The sequence below is a fragment of the Varanus komodoensis genome, unplaced genomic scaffold (genome assembly GCF_004798865.1).
Source record: "Varanus komodoensis strain SLA01 unplaced genomic scaffold, ASM479886v1 scaffold32, whole genome shotgun sequence".
Lineage (NCBI taxonomy): Eukaryota > Metazoa > Chordata > Lepidosauria > Squamata > Varanidae > Varanus > Varanus komodoensis.
In genome coordinates, this window is record NW_025335798.1 from 13,895,324 (window position 1) to 13,912,775 (window position 17,452).

A 17,452-nucleotide genomic window follows, 5' to 3' on the forward strand; every position below is an offset into this window, starting at 1 on the left:
GAATTGTTGGGAACTGTCCCGAGAGCTTCAGATACTGGCTAGCATAGAAATGGAAATAATAATAATATAATAGTAAGAACAATAATTAGTCAGATGGCTGGGACATGGGTTCATATATCTTACAAGCGTTGTAAGCCTTTTCATACCTGTAAAAGTTTGGGAAAGAAAAGAGGAGGGAGGGGTACAAATGTTTTAATTTTTTTATATGCTGTTTTCTTTATGTTTAACTAAAGAACCACATATACTGATTCCTTGCATCTCATGCTTGGCCCTCACTTCCTGTTTGATTGTTGGTACAGTGGGTCAGTACATATACCATCAGTAGTTCACGAACAGGAACCTGGTTTCCCACTGTGGATATGGCATGGTGTGGGATCTGGGCAACAAGCAGTTGTGCCTGTTTATACAGTGCTTTCCCCAGATTAAACCAGCACCTTGAATTGGGCTCAGAAGCATAGAGTCTGCCAATGCAATTGGGCCAGAATTAGTGTTAAAATGCACCAGATTCTAATCTGGCTACCTCAGTTTGCACTAGCTGCAGCTTCTGAGCAGTCTTTAAAGGTAGCCCCGAACAGAGAAGAAGTCTACCAGTGATGATGATGTAGGTACGGAAAGGTGCACTAATTGCTCGGCACTTAAGGAAACGTAAGCCACTCATACAGTGAGTGTCTTCTTTCAGGTTTCTTGAAGGTGAGCATATCTAATGCACTTGCTAATTCCAGTGTTCTGCAGGAAAAGTAAGCATTTTGTCAAAGGCCAAGAAATTAATTTAGCAAGTATTTTTAACGTGTGTTTTTAATTTTTTCCTGTCTTTCTTGAAGAAAAAATCAATATATTGCCTTAATAGGTTTTCTACTGTGGTTGTCTCAATCCTATATTCAATTACATCTTGTTTTGTTATCCCTTCTCTTAGTTTCAGTGATTATTACTTGTGAGTATTTCTTGTGAGTGTGTGTGTGTTTTCTTTCACTTGAGTTTTGCATTATTTTCTTGTTAACATGCCTTTAAGTTTGATATTTAATAGTATTATTAAATGAAAGTTCAGTTTTTTGCGTGAAAGTTGCTATGGGAGGTGGGACAAAGTTAAAAAATGCCACCCTCCACCCCTTTCTTGTGGGGTGAGGAGGAATGAGCAGTTCATAAGTGTTGATACGAGCATTCCCCAGTAGGTCACTGCATCACATAGTAAATATGATACTATTACAAGGCAAAAGCAGTTTGAGTTCATTATGCAGCTTTGTCATCAAACGCAAACAAATCCTGCATTGTATTCATTCTTAAGCTGTTAGTCCTGCCAAAATTTATATTCCGAAGCAAATCAGAATGAACTCATCCAAATATTCAGCCACACTTAGATTTGCATCCAAGCGCTCAGCTGTGCTGACAGAATGGCACCCCTTTATCTTGTCGGTAATGCTAATGCTGGCTGTCAACTGAGTGAAACAGGCTGGAACCCTGGGTGAAAACCAGCTGGGTGGAATCCATCAGATAAAACGTGCTGTCCTGAATGTAGGTACAGAAAATCACAGGCACAAATATGGGATCAGGGAGGCTTGGCATGGCAGCAGTGCATGTGAAGAGGAAATAATCCTAGGCCAGGCATGAGCAGGCAGTGCAATGCGACTGCCTTGTTTATTTATTTATTTTTTATTTATATTGCCATTTATATCCTGCCTTTTTCCTATAAAGGGCTCAAGGCAGCTTACATCATCTCTCCTCCTCCATCTTATCCCCACAACAACAATCCTGTGAGGTAGGCTGGGCTGAGAGTCTGTGACTGGGCCAAAGTCACCCAGTTGGCTCCATGGCCGAGCGGGGACTAGAACCCAAATCCTCTGAGTCCCAGTCCCATGCTCTTAACCACTACCCCACACTAGTTTATACCACGCCTTGTTGTGGTAGCTGGACCCTGAACCCTGGCTTGTTTGCACTGCTGTTCTGCCTTGAAACAGGCACCTCAGCCAGAGCAGCCTGAAAATGAAACTGCTTGAAGGTTGACAAAATGAGCGCGAGAGACACAAATGAGAAGAGGGGAAACAAATGCTGGCTTGTCTGCTTGTGCAGTGCAGTTCATGGCTACACAGCAGCAATCGGTAGTTAGCATAAACCACGGCTTGGTAAAATGTGAGAATGCGGTCACTGAGCTGTGAAAGTTAGCTCAATATGTTTCTGTCATTCTTGCTGCACAGTGTATTCTAGCTGTGTCAGTGCCACTATGATGGTTTTGCCTTTGGTATTTGCTGCGGCTGTTGTGATTATTATTAAGAATAATAACAGCAATGTATAGCACTGAGGGACTGCGGGTGGTGCAGTGGTTTAAACTGCTGAGCTGGTTGATTGAAAGGTCGACAGTTCAAATCCACAGATGGGGTGAGTTCCCGTGCTTTGTCCCAGCTCCTGCCAACCTTGCAGTTCAAAAGCATACAAATGCAAGTAGATAAATTGGTACCACTTCAGTGGGAAGGGAACAGTGTTCTGTGCACCTCGGTGTTTAGTCATGCTGGCCACATGACCATGGAAACTGTCTGCGGACAAATGCTGGCTCCCTTGGCTAGGAAACGGAGATGAGCACCTCCCGCTAGAGTCAGACATAACTGGGCTTTAATGTCACAGGGAAACCTTTACCTTAACAGCACTGAAAGAGAGACAAGAAAAGCTGTTTAAAAACATGTTGAGATATTTTTATCTGAACAGTTATTACAGAAGTAGGGACATGGAAGCTGTCTTGCACCAACTCAGAGCAGTGGGCCAACTGCCTTAGGTCCATGACCAATGACTTATCTAGCTTAGCACCACACTTCCCACAGTGACCAGCCAGATGTTTATGGGAAGCCCTCAATTGATTGCTGTGGCCTTTCTCTGTGGTTGTTCCACAGCAACTGGTATTCAGAAGCCAGTTGCTTCTGTACCCAGAAGTAGTGTCAGGTTCCCTTCTAAAGTTGGTGACCATCACGATACCTCATGGTAGCGAACTACATGCTAAGTGAAGAAGACATTCCTTTTATGTGCGCTGAATTTCTCACCATTCAGCTTCATGGCATGACTCTAGTATTATGGGAGAAGGAAGGAGGGAGGAAGAAACTCACTGCACTTTTGACACATTCTGCATTCTATTCTAAATAATGCCAGTATCTTTTTTTCTATGCTATCGAGTGCCGGGCTTGGTGATTCCTCCTTGTACTGGAGTTGCTCCAACTCTCTTGACTGTTTTGGTTGTTCTTTTCTGCACCTTTGCTAAGCTTTCCTGGAGCTACTGGACATGAAACACAGCTCTTTCTGCTCCACTTTTTAATAGCCCTTGCAACGTATTGCTTGACTGCTTGCATATAGTGGAAATATTCCTTTGTGGGAAGGTGAAATATAGCTGCAGCAGCTGGAGGAGGAAATTACAGGATAGAGGCCACATGAATAAGACTAAGAAGATGGGGCTGTTAGTCCCTTAGAGGACGAAAGCCAAATGCCGTGGGAAAGCAAATCAGCAATAAGCCTCTGAGCCTTGTTCTCCGGTGTCTTGCATTTGCACGCCAAAGCTGTGGGCAGTGTTTGAAATTTAGTTTCCCTTTTCAGCAATCTGGGCTGCATTCTCCCATGTGTAGACTTGGGATATTGTCTTGTTTTTGGCATCCTGCAGTCCTGCAAAGGTTTGGAAAGCACCCTAAGAGTTTTCTATGTTGACCAAAGGCAGTAGGAGAGAAAATTAAAGTCCAGTCACTCTGTATGAACAACAGGGCACCTTTTCACAGCATACAACTAACCTTTAGCTGATATCTTGTCTCAGTTTTGCTCTAACAGTGTTTGAAAGCTGACCCACGCATGTGTAAAAGGGCATGTTTTGTGAAAATGAAGTGAATCCAACCACAACACTTGTTTTGTCTCTTTCTCTTCTGCCGGACCCCTTCCCCTTTATGTGCTACAGGAGGTATGGGTTCAGCAAGCAAGTTAAAACTGGGAAGGTAAGTTGTTTCTTGTTCAAACGCCTAATGAGGTATTGGAAAAAACAGTGCTTTTCACCCAAGAATAGCATTCTCCAACCCAGTGTTCTTCAGCTGTTTTGGACTTCAACTCCCATCAGCTCCAGCTAGCACAAATAATCATCAGGGACGCTAGGAGATGCAGTCCAAAGTTTCTGGCGAGCACAAAGTTGGCCTCGCCTGCCTTAGATGGTTAGTTAATTTAAGTGAATGTGCCTTTTCTTGCTTATGGTTTTTAATCCTGCAGAGACTAAAACAAGTTGTGTTATCTTTTACATGTGCAAAAGGTCCAAGTGTTGCAATGTTGTGAAAGGGGCCCGTTGTGAAGGGCGGAAGGGGGCTGCCCTTGTTCCGCACAGTCTAGGCAGGAATGAAAGGTTGCTAGGGCTGAGATAGTTCAGTCCAGTTAACTGGGTCTTCTTCTGACATTTGGGCTGCAGGCATCCCAAGAAAACTTACAGTTATCTTTATCAGTAACTTTATCACTACATTTAATCTTGTGAAGGAGAAATTCACAGGTTACCCAGACATGACAAGAAAGGGGAGTTCTTCACAGCCATATCTTATTGATGTTGTATACTTGTACCTCAGAGAGCCAGAACTTGTCATCTCAACCTAAGTCACTTGGCGGTGGAGTTCAGAATCTTGTGCAGGCAGATAGCTTGGTGCTGCATGGTATGGTTAGCATTTATTTCCCTGCTCTGTGTTGGTTGCTCCTATAGCATCTTATGTGTAAGTTCTTGTGGGCAGCCTCATTCCAAACGTAGAAACACCATTTGCCTTTTTCTGAATTCAAACTCGTATCTACAATGTATTTATGTAGTCCATGTTTATGTGATTGTTTCCTGTTTGTATTTTTCCCCTTGTTAGTTGTAGATACCGTATTCCTCTACTTTGTTGCCTTGGGCGTATATCTTAAGCTTACATTTTCTCCCTTTTAACAGGCCGAAGACAAGAAAATAGCAGTGCCTGCTGGGCTTTTATCAGTAGGGAAGACTGAGACCTATACTGAGGACGACCTCCAAGCTGCGGAAGAGGTGCACAAAACAAATAAATAGGGATTGCTTGATCCAGAGTAATTTATTTGCCACAGGGTTGGGGGACTAAACTGGACCCCTTGGAGACCTGTGGGCTCACACTGCAGCTCCACCACCACTGAAAGTAGCTGGTAGCAGAAGTGACGGACACTACCAAAATCCCAGCAATTCTGTTGGGAACAAAGGCAAATGGGATTGAGTCAGAAACACCAGCTGAAAGCCCTTCCTGCCAGTAACTAAGCCTTGGGACAGACATTTCAACCTTTCGAATAATGGGTAGATGGGAACTGCACAAAAGTCAGGAATCTATCAAAAGTTAGTCCATGCCGGACTGACTGTGGGGAAGGAAGACAAGGAAAAGAGGCCTGGCCGTGTGGGAAGCATAAGCTGACTGGCTGGACTTGGCCAGTATGTCAGCTGGAGATGGCCCGTGGGCCAGTGGTTATGCATCCCTGCACTATTGCATGCCTTCTTCATGTAGCACTCAAATGTCATGAGAATGCCTGGGTTACACAGGGGACATCCATAGTGTAGCACCTTCCTCATGTTTGTACTCTATGTTTTGGTGTCAGTGCCTGCTTGGAGGCATTTTTCATTAAACAAGCCTTACCTGACTGATCTGTTGTGGTTTAGATTTAAATATTTTAATTCTCTTTTAATTTTTGGATTCTCCCCTTCCCTCCACCCCATCACATTTCTTTTTATTATTTACCACTCTTGTCAATTAGAGAAAAATGCATCAATTTCACAAATAAATCATAATGATAAATGATGCAACATGTATTGTGCTTCCTAAGTATAAACATAGTTTTTACTTTGGTTTAAAAACCTGTTGGGAAATTCTGTGTAAATTTAACTACACAATGTCAATTTGGTAAGCTTTGTACATCAGACTGGAAAGACTGCCACACGTGATTATCTAATAAGCATGGAGTTAAGAAATCGACTTTTCTGACATTGTCGTTTATTTTTCACCAGCTTCGTATCAAAACATTGATGACTGAGATGGCTGCTATGGGAACAGAAGAGGTAAGCAGTTCTTGGTTTGTTGATGCTACCTCTGCTTTTTACGTTTTTAGTAGTTTTCCAGAACACACCTAAATGATCTGGCAGTTTAATAGGGATGCACAAGCAAGGTTCCTGAAAGGTTCCTTCTTCATCAGGCAATGAATTGAAATCAGTTTAAACTGTGACTTTATAGAGGAAATCTATCGAGTTGTGCTTTGTACTGGTTAAATCAGTTTGGTAGCACAGCCCAGACAACTCACTTGCATCCCTGTGGTTCCCCCTCTGCACCTGCACGTTGACTTGAAGGCTGTCATGACCCTTGAAATAGGGTTAACTGAGGTGAGATTGCCTGAGGCATTAAGCTACCCTGTAAATAGACATGAGGACAAAACTACCTGGCTTTCTTCTAACCTGTTTAACGACTGTGGGCTAGTGGGCCACTGCCATACTGTTTGTTTTAAATAAATAATGGGAAGTGGCACATTCTCGCCTGCAAAGACTTCCAAACTCATCCTCATCATTCTTATAGGTGCTGTTGTCATAATCCTTTTATGTCATTCATTTGCTGAAAAGAGTTCCATGGAGGTTTGCGCAGAGTGTCACGGGGTGGGGTGGGTAGGGTGGATTAGCATGTCGTGTGAACCCCACCTGATTCCAGCGACCCTCCCAAGAAGCCATGGCTTGTTCCGGGGTTTAGTAAGCCCTAAGTGACCTGTTGTGTTGTCCAAACCTGAATGATATAGTCGGTCAGTGGCAAAGCTGAAAGAAGGAAGTCTCTGGGCAAGAGTGTCATAAAGGTTGGCTTTCTGGCTGAGGGACTCTTGTCATCCTGCACATGTAGCTTCTCAAGCCCCACTCCTAAGGAAGTGCAGTGCCAGGTGGTCTGGGACTTCCCTCACTCTGTGCCTTTTCTTTGCCTCCGTGGAAGGAGCCAGGGGAAATGGCCTGCTACAGACTTCATTTGAAATTCTGTAAGCTATTTTATTTTCTAGTGCCCACTGGGAGTGTCTGGGGGCTAGAAATGGCCTCTGGAGCTACTTACGCCCCCCGTTGTAAACAGATTCAGAACATCAGTGAAGGTTTGGTGGCTGTAGGCTACTCTCCAGTCCATCTTTATCCTGCTTCTTCTCTTCCACCCACCCCATGTACTACTTTTCCATCTGCTTTCATGGAAGCCAGCATGGCACTCACTTGAAACAGAGCTTGCATTTTACCTCAGGCTACACTGGCTTACAGCAAGCAGCCCACGTGTGCTTAACAAGAGAGAGTGTGGTGCAGTGGTTAACAGTGCAGGACTGGGACTCGGGTGACCTGGTTCTAGTGCTCGCTCAGCCATGGAGCCACTGGGTGACGTTGGCTTAGTCCCAGACTCAGCTCTACTTACCTCACGGGGTGGTGGTGGTTGTAGGGTTGACAGAGCAGAGAGGGGAGAATGATGCAAGCTGCTTTCCGTTTGTTCTAAGGAAAAGGTGGGCTATCACTCAAATAAATAAAGAAATAAATAAATGAGACCGGTGTTGTCCTTTCAGGGCAGACTGACTGCAAGCACTGTAGGACAGATAGTTGGACTACAGTCTGATGAGATCAAGCAGATCGTCTCTGAGTATGCTGAAAAGGTAGGAGGTTTATACCTTTTGTCTTAAGCAAACAATGCTTGAACAATTGCTTATTAAAAGCTTCAACTATCTGGGCTTTGGCTTTTTTTATTCTGCTTTTAAATATAAAATATAAATGTCACATATTTCACCCTTCTCAAGGAGGGTCCCTTCTAGCCCTCAGCAGTGGAAGCATAATCTGGATCCAGTACAATGAAATTCAGATGGATTCATGAATCTGTGTATGATGTTGAAGAGAAGAGAGTTTGTTCCCTCTTTTTTGCACATCACAGAAGCAAGGTTGTTTAAGATTATTTTCAATTAGAATTTTCTTTCTTTTCTGTCTTCCCACAAAAGAAATAGTCTATCAGGTGGCTTAAGACAAACAACATGGGCAGAATATCAGTAATGGCAATACATAAAAAAGAATCCATCAATACCAATAACATTTCAATACATTTTGGCATATAATACTGACCTTTCAATAGCATTTTGATAACTAGAAAAGCATTTCTCCAAAACCGCTGTTCAGTCAAAACTCAGCAAAAATGCAAAGGCACCATCAGCAATCAAATACCCATAATCTACCCAGGGCAGTTCTTGCAAATAAATTGATGAAGTAGAGCCTGGATCTTGAAAAAAAATCACGTGTAAAGTGAGGGTGATCTTAAAGCTCAGCAGAGATAGATGTCAAGTACTCAACATTTTCCTCTTGCTGTGCCTAATGATTTCTGTTTCATTCCGTTTGTTAAACATTTTTGCCCGTTACTGGAAGTGGCCTCAACTGAAGGAAATCAGCTGAACAGAGGTGGTTGCGGAGTGGGAAAAATGCATGGGGGAATATTTCTGTCTTTCATCCATCCTTCTTTCTACGCTTTTAAATGACTGCTGGTGTCCCCTTCAAGTGTGACTGGGTCATACCATAGATTTGTCTGGTTTGAGAGTGACTACTAGTTTCAGTGGAATGTCTGTGGGAGGCAGATGCGTTCTGTTTGGAGCTATAGTCTTTCTGTTCTTAACAAGAATCTAGAAGGAACTTTTATTCCTCTGTACCAGCCCTTGACAAGAGGCACTTAGGAAGGGGGGTGGGGTCAGTACACAGGTTTTGGATGCCTGTGATTCCTGCCTCATTGCCTGGCATCTCCAGATAAAAGATCTCTGCCTGAGTCTCTGAAGAGTTGTTGCCTGTCAGAGTAAATGGAATAGGAGCAGATGGATCAGTGGCCTCCCTCACTATAATGCAGATGGCTCCGCAAAGTCTCTTTTCAACTCCTCAAATGGACATCCTGCGTTTGCCCATCAGAAACCAAGTTGTAAGACCCAGGGGTACTGAATGTGCTGAGCGTGTTTGTCTAGATATGTGTCTGTGTGCATCATGCACTAGCTAGTTAAGACTGAGCACATGTGCTCCAAAATGTCCAGCCCCTGCTGCAAAATGTTGCCAACAAGATTGGGTTATTTTGACAAATAAACGTCACTCTCAAATGAATATATACATGTATATTTGGTTTGCCTTTGTTGAAACTTATATGTATTTTATATATGTTAATATATATAATTAAATATTCATTTTTTTCTTTTTGCAGTTTTGTTTGAAACTTGTAGTAAAAATAAATATTACAATTGTTGTGTCTCAGATGTATTATATGCCACTTGAGACTGCAGTAGTAGGCAACATCTAAATGAAAGTATAAATCAATAAATAAAATATTTTACTTATTGATTTCTAAATATTGTTAAGTATAATAAGGACCCGAGTGGTTTGCTCATATACACTAAAATCACATTTAAAACGTTGATATTAATATTGCATACATCAGTATTAATTTTTATAATCATGTTATAAAATATCATAGAAATGTAAAAATAATATTTATATATTAAAATATATAGCCAGCTTTTAAACTGCAGAACTGGACCATTTATAGAGTAAAATGCATTTATTTCCAGATCCTAAAGCAGCCTTTCCCATCCGATGCTCTCCAGATGTTTTGCACTACAAGGTCCAGCATTCCTGATGGTTGGCAATGCAGGCTGTGGCTGAGGGCAGTTGACGTTTGGAGCACTAGGAGGCATCATGTTGGAGAAGGCTGCCTCAGGACGGTTCCAGGAATGTAGAACAGTTTCTGGCGATAACACCCTCCCTGCTCTAGATGTCTCCATTGGTGCGTTTCCTGAACTATAGAGATAGCGAGGGAGAGAGAGATGTTGTACCCACTGAGGCATATTAAGTGTGCAGAGGAACTGTCAAAAGCAGATGTCTGGTGCTGCGGCTGATTATGGACTTGGGCAGAAGAGCGGCCTGTGGAGCTTCCCGTGTGGAAGCGGACTGATGCGGCTGCTCAGTAAAGCAGCCCTGCCATTTTCTTCATTTATTTCCCTAGCCCATGCTTCCAATCTTTCTGTAGTTACAGATTTTAGGAATCTGGCTGTGCTATTTTTGGCTTTGGGGCCGATGAAATGGATTTTTCATCAGAGTGTAATGAAGATGGTTTAAAACAGTGGGATGTTTTGTTTTGTTCTTTGTGTCTTTGAGCATGTTGGCTAATAGAGGGCTGTCACTTCATTACACCTTAAATGCAAGGCATTCCATCTGTTTGTGGCCATTATTGAATCTAAAGAAGTAGAAGTTATTTGAGAAAGAAAGCATCAGGATAAATTTAGTCTTGTTTGATCTGAGAGGGACCAATGGTGCCATACAGGTCTGTATCTCTGCCTAGGAGCAATAGGGAAAATGCTTGACAGGTTTTTGGGAAATCACTGGAAGGCCAGATGTTGTATTGCATCCAGTGATGTTTGTCTTCCAGCAGAATGGACACTGTTGGTGAAACAAGTTCTTCTCTCCATCCCTGTTGTTGTCTACTCTGGAGGTTCTAATGGTGGGATGCAAGAGGCTGGAGGGCAGGAACAAGTGTGCTTGTGTGACAGATATAGCCTATAATCAAGTGTGGTGCAGTGGTGAAGAGCATGGGACTGGGACTCAGACAATCTGGGTTCTAGTCCCCGCTCAGCCATGGAGCCAACTGGGTGACTTTGGGCCAGTCACAGACTCTCACAGGGTTGTTGTTGTGGGGATAAGATGGAGGAGGAGGTATAAGCTGCCTTGAGCCCTTTGTAGGAAAAAGGCAGGATATAAATCGAAAATAAATAAACAAACAAACAAATAATATAACAGATATGGGGTTCCTGGAAAAGATGTGGTGGCAACATGCAAGTAGACGTGGGCTGAAGGAACGAGAGTTGGAAGTCCTGTTGCGTGAGTGCAAGTCCAGTCACATGCATTTAGCCTGGAGGTGTATAATATAGCAATTAAACTGAGAATTTGGAATCTATACCTAAATAGGGAGCCTCATGAATAAAAGAAAATAAGTTTCTAAAGCAGTTTACAGTGAACGAAGTGCTTTGCTTGTAAGCTTGGCCATTTTTCTCCTAGTGGGAGCATCTTGTCTCTGTTGAGCCATAGGGATTCTGAAAACGATTTGCAATGCTAGGACTCTGGAAATGACTGGTCAGATGTGTAAAAGTGCTCCAAATAGAATAATCAAACTATGTCCGCTCCTTGTAGCATAGAGTTGTTCGAAAGGCTTTATTACTAGAATAACTCAGTGCCGATGTTGGCTCTTGCTTGCTTTCTGTAACAAAGACTCACAAACCCAGCTTGTATGACACACAGGGAGTTAGCAACTACAGTGGCTTAGCAATCAATCGCCTGTACTGGCACATCTTCCTCATTATCTTTGCTGGGTGCCACAGTTGTGATGTGTGAACCTGCTGAGGTTGGTTATTGGGGTGGGTAACAAGCCCCCACTAAAGCCGGCCACTTTCACAGGATTCACTGGTAATGCGAAGCCATGGCCTGCCCCTGCCACAATTCAGGATAAAGTGTCACAGGGAAATTGACCTGCAGAGGCTTCTTGCTACCTGCAAATCAGGCCAGCGTGGCTTCAGGCTGTTTCATTAACTACCCAATCCAGCCACCTTGTCAGAGTTACACATAAGCCACCTGTAACAATTAGTGAAGGTAATTAGGGAAATCAGGAGGCACACACAGGGGTGGTTAATGCTATGTTAATCATCTAAGCCCTTCTCCAAGTGCCTCTGAAAGATTTAAATGTTTTTATGCAACTGGCTTTTATACATGTACAATACTGCAATCTTAAGTGTTTGAATCTTTGTAAACTACTCAGACAGGTTTGTTGAGTGGCATGCAAATGTGGTAAACAAAATGAAGCAGCACCATAATCTCTTAACCTGTTCTCTACCTGCAAAGCTCTGCGTTCTTGTAGGAAGCTATCCAGTGCTTTGTAGGCAGACCTGCACAAAGATTAGCCTAGTGACTATCCCCAGGAATGGAAAAAATGCCCAATAGTAATGTGTTGGTGCACTTTCTCTTCTCCTCTATCCCCATTTTCCTCCCCCAGCAATCAGAACTTGTGGCAGAGGAGCGTCCAGAAAGGCTTGGAGCGGCCCAGCAACACAGAAGGAAGGTGGCATCTCTGAACAAGCAGATCCTCCAGAAAACGAAACAGCTGGATGAAGTATGCTTTTTTTCTTTTTAATAATGGTTTAAAAAATGTTTATAATTTGTCCACTCCAAACTTATGGGGATACATTGCTTGTAGCTTCAGAGTCAGTCAAGGAGAATCAATAGATCAGAAATCAGTGTCTGAACAAGCATTCATTAAAAGGATTTATTCTTGCCTTTATACAAACAGAGAAATAGACATATTCTCCTTAATGACCTCTGCATAAGTAACTGTGCTGTTTACCAGCTGCCAGAAAGTCAGAATTAAAGTTGTTAACTGTATAGGATAAGTATAAAATCCTGCAGGCCTTACAAGCTTATAGAATTGTTTGGTTGTATAAATCCTTCCCAAACGCTAGGAGGCTCCCCTGTGACAACTTACTACTCATTCCTGTAAAATATTATACTTGACTTTACCAGGCCATCACTAAAATGATTGCTGTACATGCCACAATCTGTGAAGTTTCAAACTTCATTGCCATTTACTCTGCACCATCTGCCTTTTCCCCCATGCTAATGTTTCCATGAAGCACAATGGAATATGATTTACTGTAGTCAGCCTGTTTTTCCAGAATGACTTTTCTGTGTGGTATTTCCTTTGCACCTTCTTTATTTGTTCATTTCTGCTAGCATTTTTCTTTTTTTAATTTGAGTGCTCAGAGTGATGGAAGGGTTGAGACGAGCAGACTTTTGGGTTATATACAATGCTTGATTTGCACTAAGGGAAAGTACTTCTGTGTGTGGAACTCAGCATTACCAAGCTTCGCTAAGTTTTGCACCTCCACCTGCTGCAGCCCCTGCTGGTAACTCCTGAACAGCTATTCCTGATGGTTGGGGAAATCCTCTGGAACCGTAGAGAATATAGCAGATAGGGCTGCAGCAGTTGGTACGTGCTGTCAAGTTGTCTCTGGCTTAAGATGGCCCTATGGATGAAGACCCTTCAAAATGCCCTATCTATGATGGCCCTGCTCAGCTCTTGGACATCAGAGCAGTGGCTTCCTTGATGCAGTCGGTCCATCTCATATTCGGTTGTCCTTTTCTTCTTCTGCCTTTGACTTTCCCTAGCGTGACTGCCACCTTCAGGGAGTCTTGCCTTCTCATGATGTCCCCCTGTATGATGGCTGCAGTAGATTAAGGAAATGAGTTAAAATGCTTTGCCTTGTGTGAGTGGTAGTCTCTTCTGCTAGTGTGAATCACTTTTGTAGTTGCTTGTATTATAACTCTCACCATCCTTGACTGTTGCCCACACTGGCTTGCCTTGTGGAAGCTGTAGTCTAGCACCTTTAGAAGGCACCGGGTTCAGGAGGCCTGCCTCAGGATATAAAACGTGAATGTGAGAAGTGTCCATGTCTTGAGAGGCACTAAAATGCAACCTTTCTACTATGACCAATCAATGTGCATTATGCAATATGTGCATTTTACACTGAATTCTTCCTCAGACTGAATGTTCAAGGAATAAAAGGGGGAAGTACCTGTTTCTTAATTTCTTTCCACTTGCTGAAATTATTTTCCTGACAATCCAGCCCTAACTGTATATCCTGAAAGATTATGTTGTTGGCCCTAACAAATGTTACATTCTACTGAAAAATGTACTGCAATGAACCAGCACAACTACTTTAGTTGTATCTATACTTTATGTATTTGTTAAGGTTTAAATGCTCTAATGCATGTTTTTTGACTAAATAGGCCTATTAGAACACTGATTATAAGAAGAACCATTAGGAATAATTCTGGTACAGTTTTCTCAATATACAAATGCCATTTATCCATTATCCAAACATTCTTTTAGTCAAGAACACTTTCTGTACTTAACTAAAGATCTGGCTAACCCAATTCATTATTACTTCATTTGGCTTTTCCTCTGTCATTTTCTTTTTGATAACAGTTGCAGGCTAAATGTGCAGACCTACAAGCAGAATGTAGTGAGGCCAAGAAAACTCTCAATGAGGTAACATTTTTGTTTTCTCCCGCAACCCTCGGGCTCGGGCTTGGGCTCAACTCAGCTCCTGATGGCAAGGCTTAACAAAGAGGGTATGGCTCAGTGGCAGAGTGCATACTTTGTATGCAGAAGGTCTCTAGCGCAACCCCCAGAGCCTCTAGCAAGGGCTGGAAAAAATCCTTCTGAAATTCTGAAACCCTGGAGGGCCATTGCCTGCCTGTGTTGACAGTATTTGGCCTAGATGGACCAAAGAGCTGGCTCAGGACACAGCTGCTCCTGGAGTTCCTAAATCTGCTTATGCCAATGATGAGGCCTCGTGCTAGGTCCTGTGAGCCACTGCAGAGTCTTTGTTGAGAAAAAAGCTACATGCACCTTTGGGAGTCATGCATAAACCTTAGAGGAATTTGCCTCCAGGTTAAGTTGATAGCATATTTTGACTACTCAGTCTTGTTTACATTGCTTTTATATTTACATTATTATTACATTATTGCTTCCAACCTTTTAGGTTAAGAACCACAGCGAGAAACTGGACAAGGAGTTGGCAGCTTTAGAAATAGTGGAATCCCAAGCAGATTCAAAGTATGTCTTCAGTTCCTCTTCACCCGGGCTTACTTTGTATAAACTGTATGGCTTGCTTTGTATAAATTGGGCTAAATTTCCAGTTTTGGGGTTTTCTACTTGAACACTGACTGTATGCCTGTGATTCCTTACTCACAGTTGCTTGTGAACTCTGTATTCGGTGGTCATCCTCCAGTTTTCTTTCGTTTTTTTTTGTTTGTTTTTTCAGAGCACCTTCTAGGAGACACTGAAAAGATCGAGCATCTTAAAAAACGGTGCTCTATCTCCTGGTTGTATTCGGGCTAGATTGTTGTAGTATAGCTCTATCTAGGACTTGTGTATTGGAAAAGATGAAAATGAAAAGCTCTTTGTGTAGAGCTTAGATCGCAAAGCTGAGACAAAACCAGGATTGAGTATCTTATGAATATCAAGTGGTAAACATGCCAATTAAACCCATTTCAGTTGCAGGTTATGGAAAATATGGACAAGTCAAGGTGTGTGTGCGTGAATATTTCTGCAAGGCACTGTATTAGTTCAGTAATCCCTATGATATGAGTCTAATATTACAGAGGGGAGACTTGGGGGCACGATGCTGTGATCCTTGGGTTGTTGTAGGAATTTGTGGATTCCAGTCTCTGAAAGCAAGGAAAGAGAGCAAGCCCTCAGGGAGAGAGATTTGACCACACATACATCTTTCCTGCATCCCGGACATTGCAGAAGGCCAAAAGGAGGCATGCTGGTGTGGCCATTCCCATGACACAGACCCTAATGAGAAGGGGAAAGAACTATGTCTGTTTAGTTCACTTCCATTGAAAGTTGAAGGAAAAACTTCAAAAACAACCATAAAAGACCAAGGGGAAGAGGGGAAACACTTCTGCCCAGCCTTAGAAAAAGGGAATTCCACCAACTTACGGCCTCTCCATCCCATAGGACTGCTCTGCCTGAGTGCAATCCTATGTGTGCCTGTTGAGCAATAAGCCTCATTGGGTTCAATGGGGCTGACTCCAGGTCAGTCTGCATAGGATGGCAGCTCCAGTTTCTTGTTGAAGGCAACTTTAAGGCTTGTTTGAACTAAGTGTGCACTTAAGTTTCTTCCCTTGAAACCAGTGGGATTTAAGTACTTTTAAGTTACATTGAGCCCTGCCCACTGGATCTTCTTCTTTAAGCTATATATATTCAAAGTAGATGATCCCATATTTGGCCCGTCTCCATCTTTTTTTTTTAAATACCCTTGATACTATACTGGATGAGATCCAATTTGTGAACAGGTGCACTGCAGGCTGTTGTTTTTTCACCCTTGTATTTTATTCAGCACAGTTGTTGCCTTACATTTTGCAGCATGGTCTAAGTAACTTCTTTAACATAATTGGAAAGAGTTTCCCCCTTCAAATCTTAAATTTTCTCATATTGCTTTCTCTAAACTCCCAAGAATAAAGAATTGCTTTTATTTAGTGTATTGCAGAAGCTGCGGGCACTGGTAGCAATGAATGAAAACCTCAAAAGCCAAGAGCAAGAATTTAGATCACATTGCAGGGTAAGTTTTAGGAAGGATCTGCATAGGATTTCTGTCAAGGATGTCAAGGTGGGCTCCTGTGCTTGTCTGGACAAAGTAGGACCCGTGGTCAGATCTGTTGCCTGGGTTTGTTTGCAATTTAGGAAGCATCAAAAGCTACCTTCCAAATGGCCAGTCAGGCCTCAAGCTGCTTCAGGTGCCTATGCACGGACTGGGCAACAGGCTTCTGACTCCCATTGGTTAACAGTAGTCATCAGGTTTTGCTTAAATTAGTCTGAAGTAAACTTGGGGGGAAAGGAAATGGACAATTGGGTGAAAGAAGTGTGAGCTCAGTTCAGTTCTGGTACTTAAAATAAATCAGAAACCATTTGCTTTATTTCTAAGTCCTTTCCTCTTGGCTCTGATTGGTGGATATTGATGTTCTAGTAAAAAATCAAAGTTAGAACTGAGAAGTCTAATGCTGAAACCCCTGCTATACAATGCATTCTGGAAACCTTGTAGATGTAAAGCAATGAACTCTTGCAAAGGCCAAAATGGGCACATTTAATCTGAAGCTAAATGTATCTATTTTATCTGCCTGTATTGGTTTATTGCCAAAATTTGGTGGCAACCGCTGTTCTTGGTTTTTTGCTGCCGCAGACAAAGTCATTAGCATGGGAGTGCAGTTTGTGGTAGCAGGGTGTCTGGAACATTAAAAGTGTCTCCCAGATCCCCCTGAATTGCTGCTCATGCATTTTTTTAAAATGTTGGTTGCATAAGTCACATGGGTCACATGCATCCCATGCCAGTGGCCCCAGGTTCAATCCCTGCCATCTCCAGATAGAGATGGAAAAATTCCTGTCAGAAACTCTGGAGAGTCGCTGCCAGTCAGTGTTGACAGTACTGGGCTAAATGGGATGATGATCTGTGTTGGCTTAAGGCAGGCTTGGATACTCACATGCCACAAATGCCAGGTGTGATGGTGCACTGGCAGTCCACACCTTGCCAACCGGATATATGAATCAGGCTGAAATTTTAATCTGTCCTTTCCGCTGGGCAGCTGGGATGCTTGAAAAAATAATTTCGTTCAGGAAGGGGCTTAGCTGAAATGTAAGAGGAAAGAACTTAAATGGGGCAAACGTGCAAGTCAAGTTTTCATTGCTAGTAGCTTAATATGTCTCAGGTGAGAAATATATACTGTTGGAAAGCAATTATTCAAATGTGTGTGTCTGCGTACACACACACACCCCTTTTTCAGTCCTTTTCATACACTGTGGTGGTGGTGGTGGTGGTGGTGGTGGTGGTGGTGGGGTAACGTTTTGTTGGA

General features: G+C 42.6%; 1 protein-coding gene across 7 annotated transcripts in view; it reads left to right on the top strand.

Annotated features, from left to right (window-relative positions):
• Positions 1 to 17,452, top strand: part of CCDC93 (coiled-coil domain containing 93) — a 54,358-nt gene that overhangs the window by 18,089 nt on the left and 18,817 nt on the right. For 6 of the 7 annotated variants that reach the window (XR_006415506.1, XR_006415508.1, XR_006415507.1 and 3 more), the window contains exons 8-16: positions 914 to 931; positions 3,917 to 3,953; positions 4,916 to 5,008; positions 5,987 to 6,037; positions 7,546 to 7,632; positions 12,033 to 12,149; positions 14,022 to 14,084; positions 14,581 to 14,654; positions 16,086 to 16,167. Coding sequence is in view for 4 of the 7 variants with exons in the window: in XM_044438231.1 (XP_044294166.1) it covers positions 914 to 931; positions 3,917 to 3,953; positions 4,916 to 5,008; positions 5,987 to 6,037; positions 7,546 to 7,632; positions 12,033 to 12,149; positions 14,022 to 14,084; positions 14,581 to 14,654; positions 16,086 to 16,167 (622 nt within the window). In the remaining 3 variants the exon portion in view is untranslated. The remainder of the gene's footprint in view (positions 1 to 913; positions 932 to 3,916; positions 3,954 to 4,915; positions 5,009 to 5,986; positions 6,038 to 7,545; positions 7,633 to 12,032; positions 12,150 to 14,021; positions 14,085 to 14,580; positions 14,655 to 16,085; positions 16,168 to 17,452) is intronic. The other variant, XM_044438232.1, reaches the window with a different exon arrangement.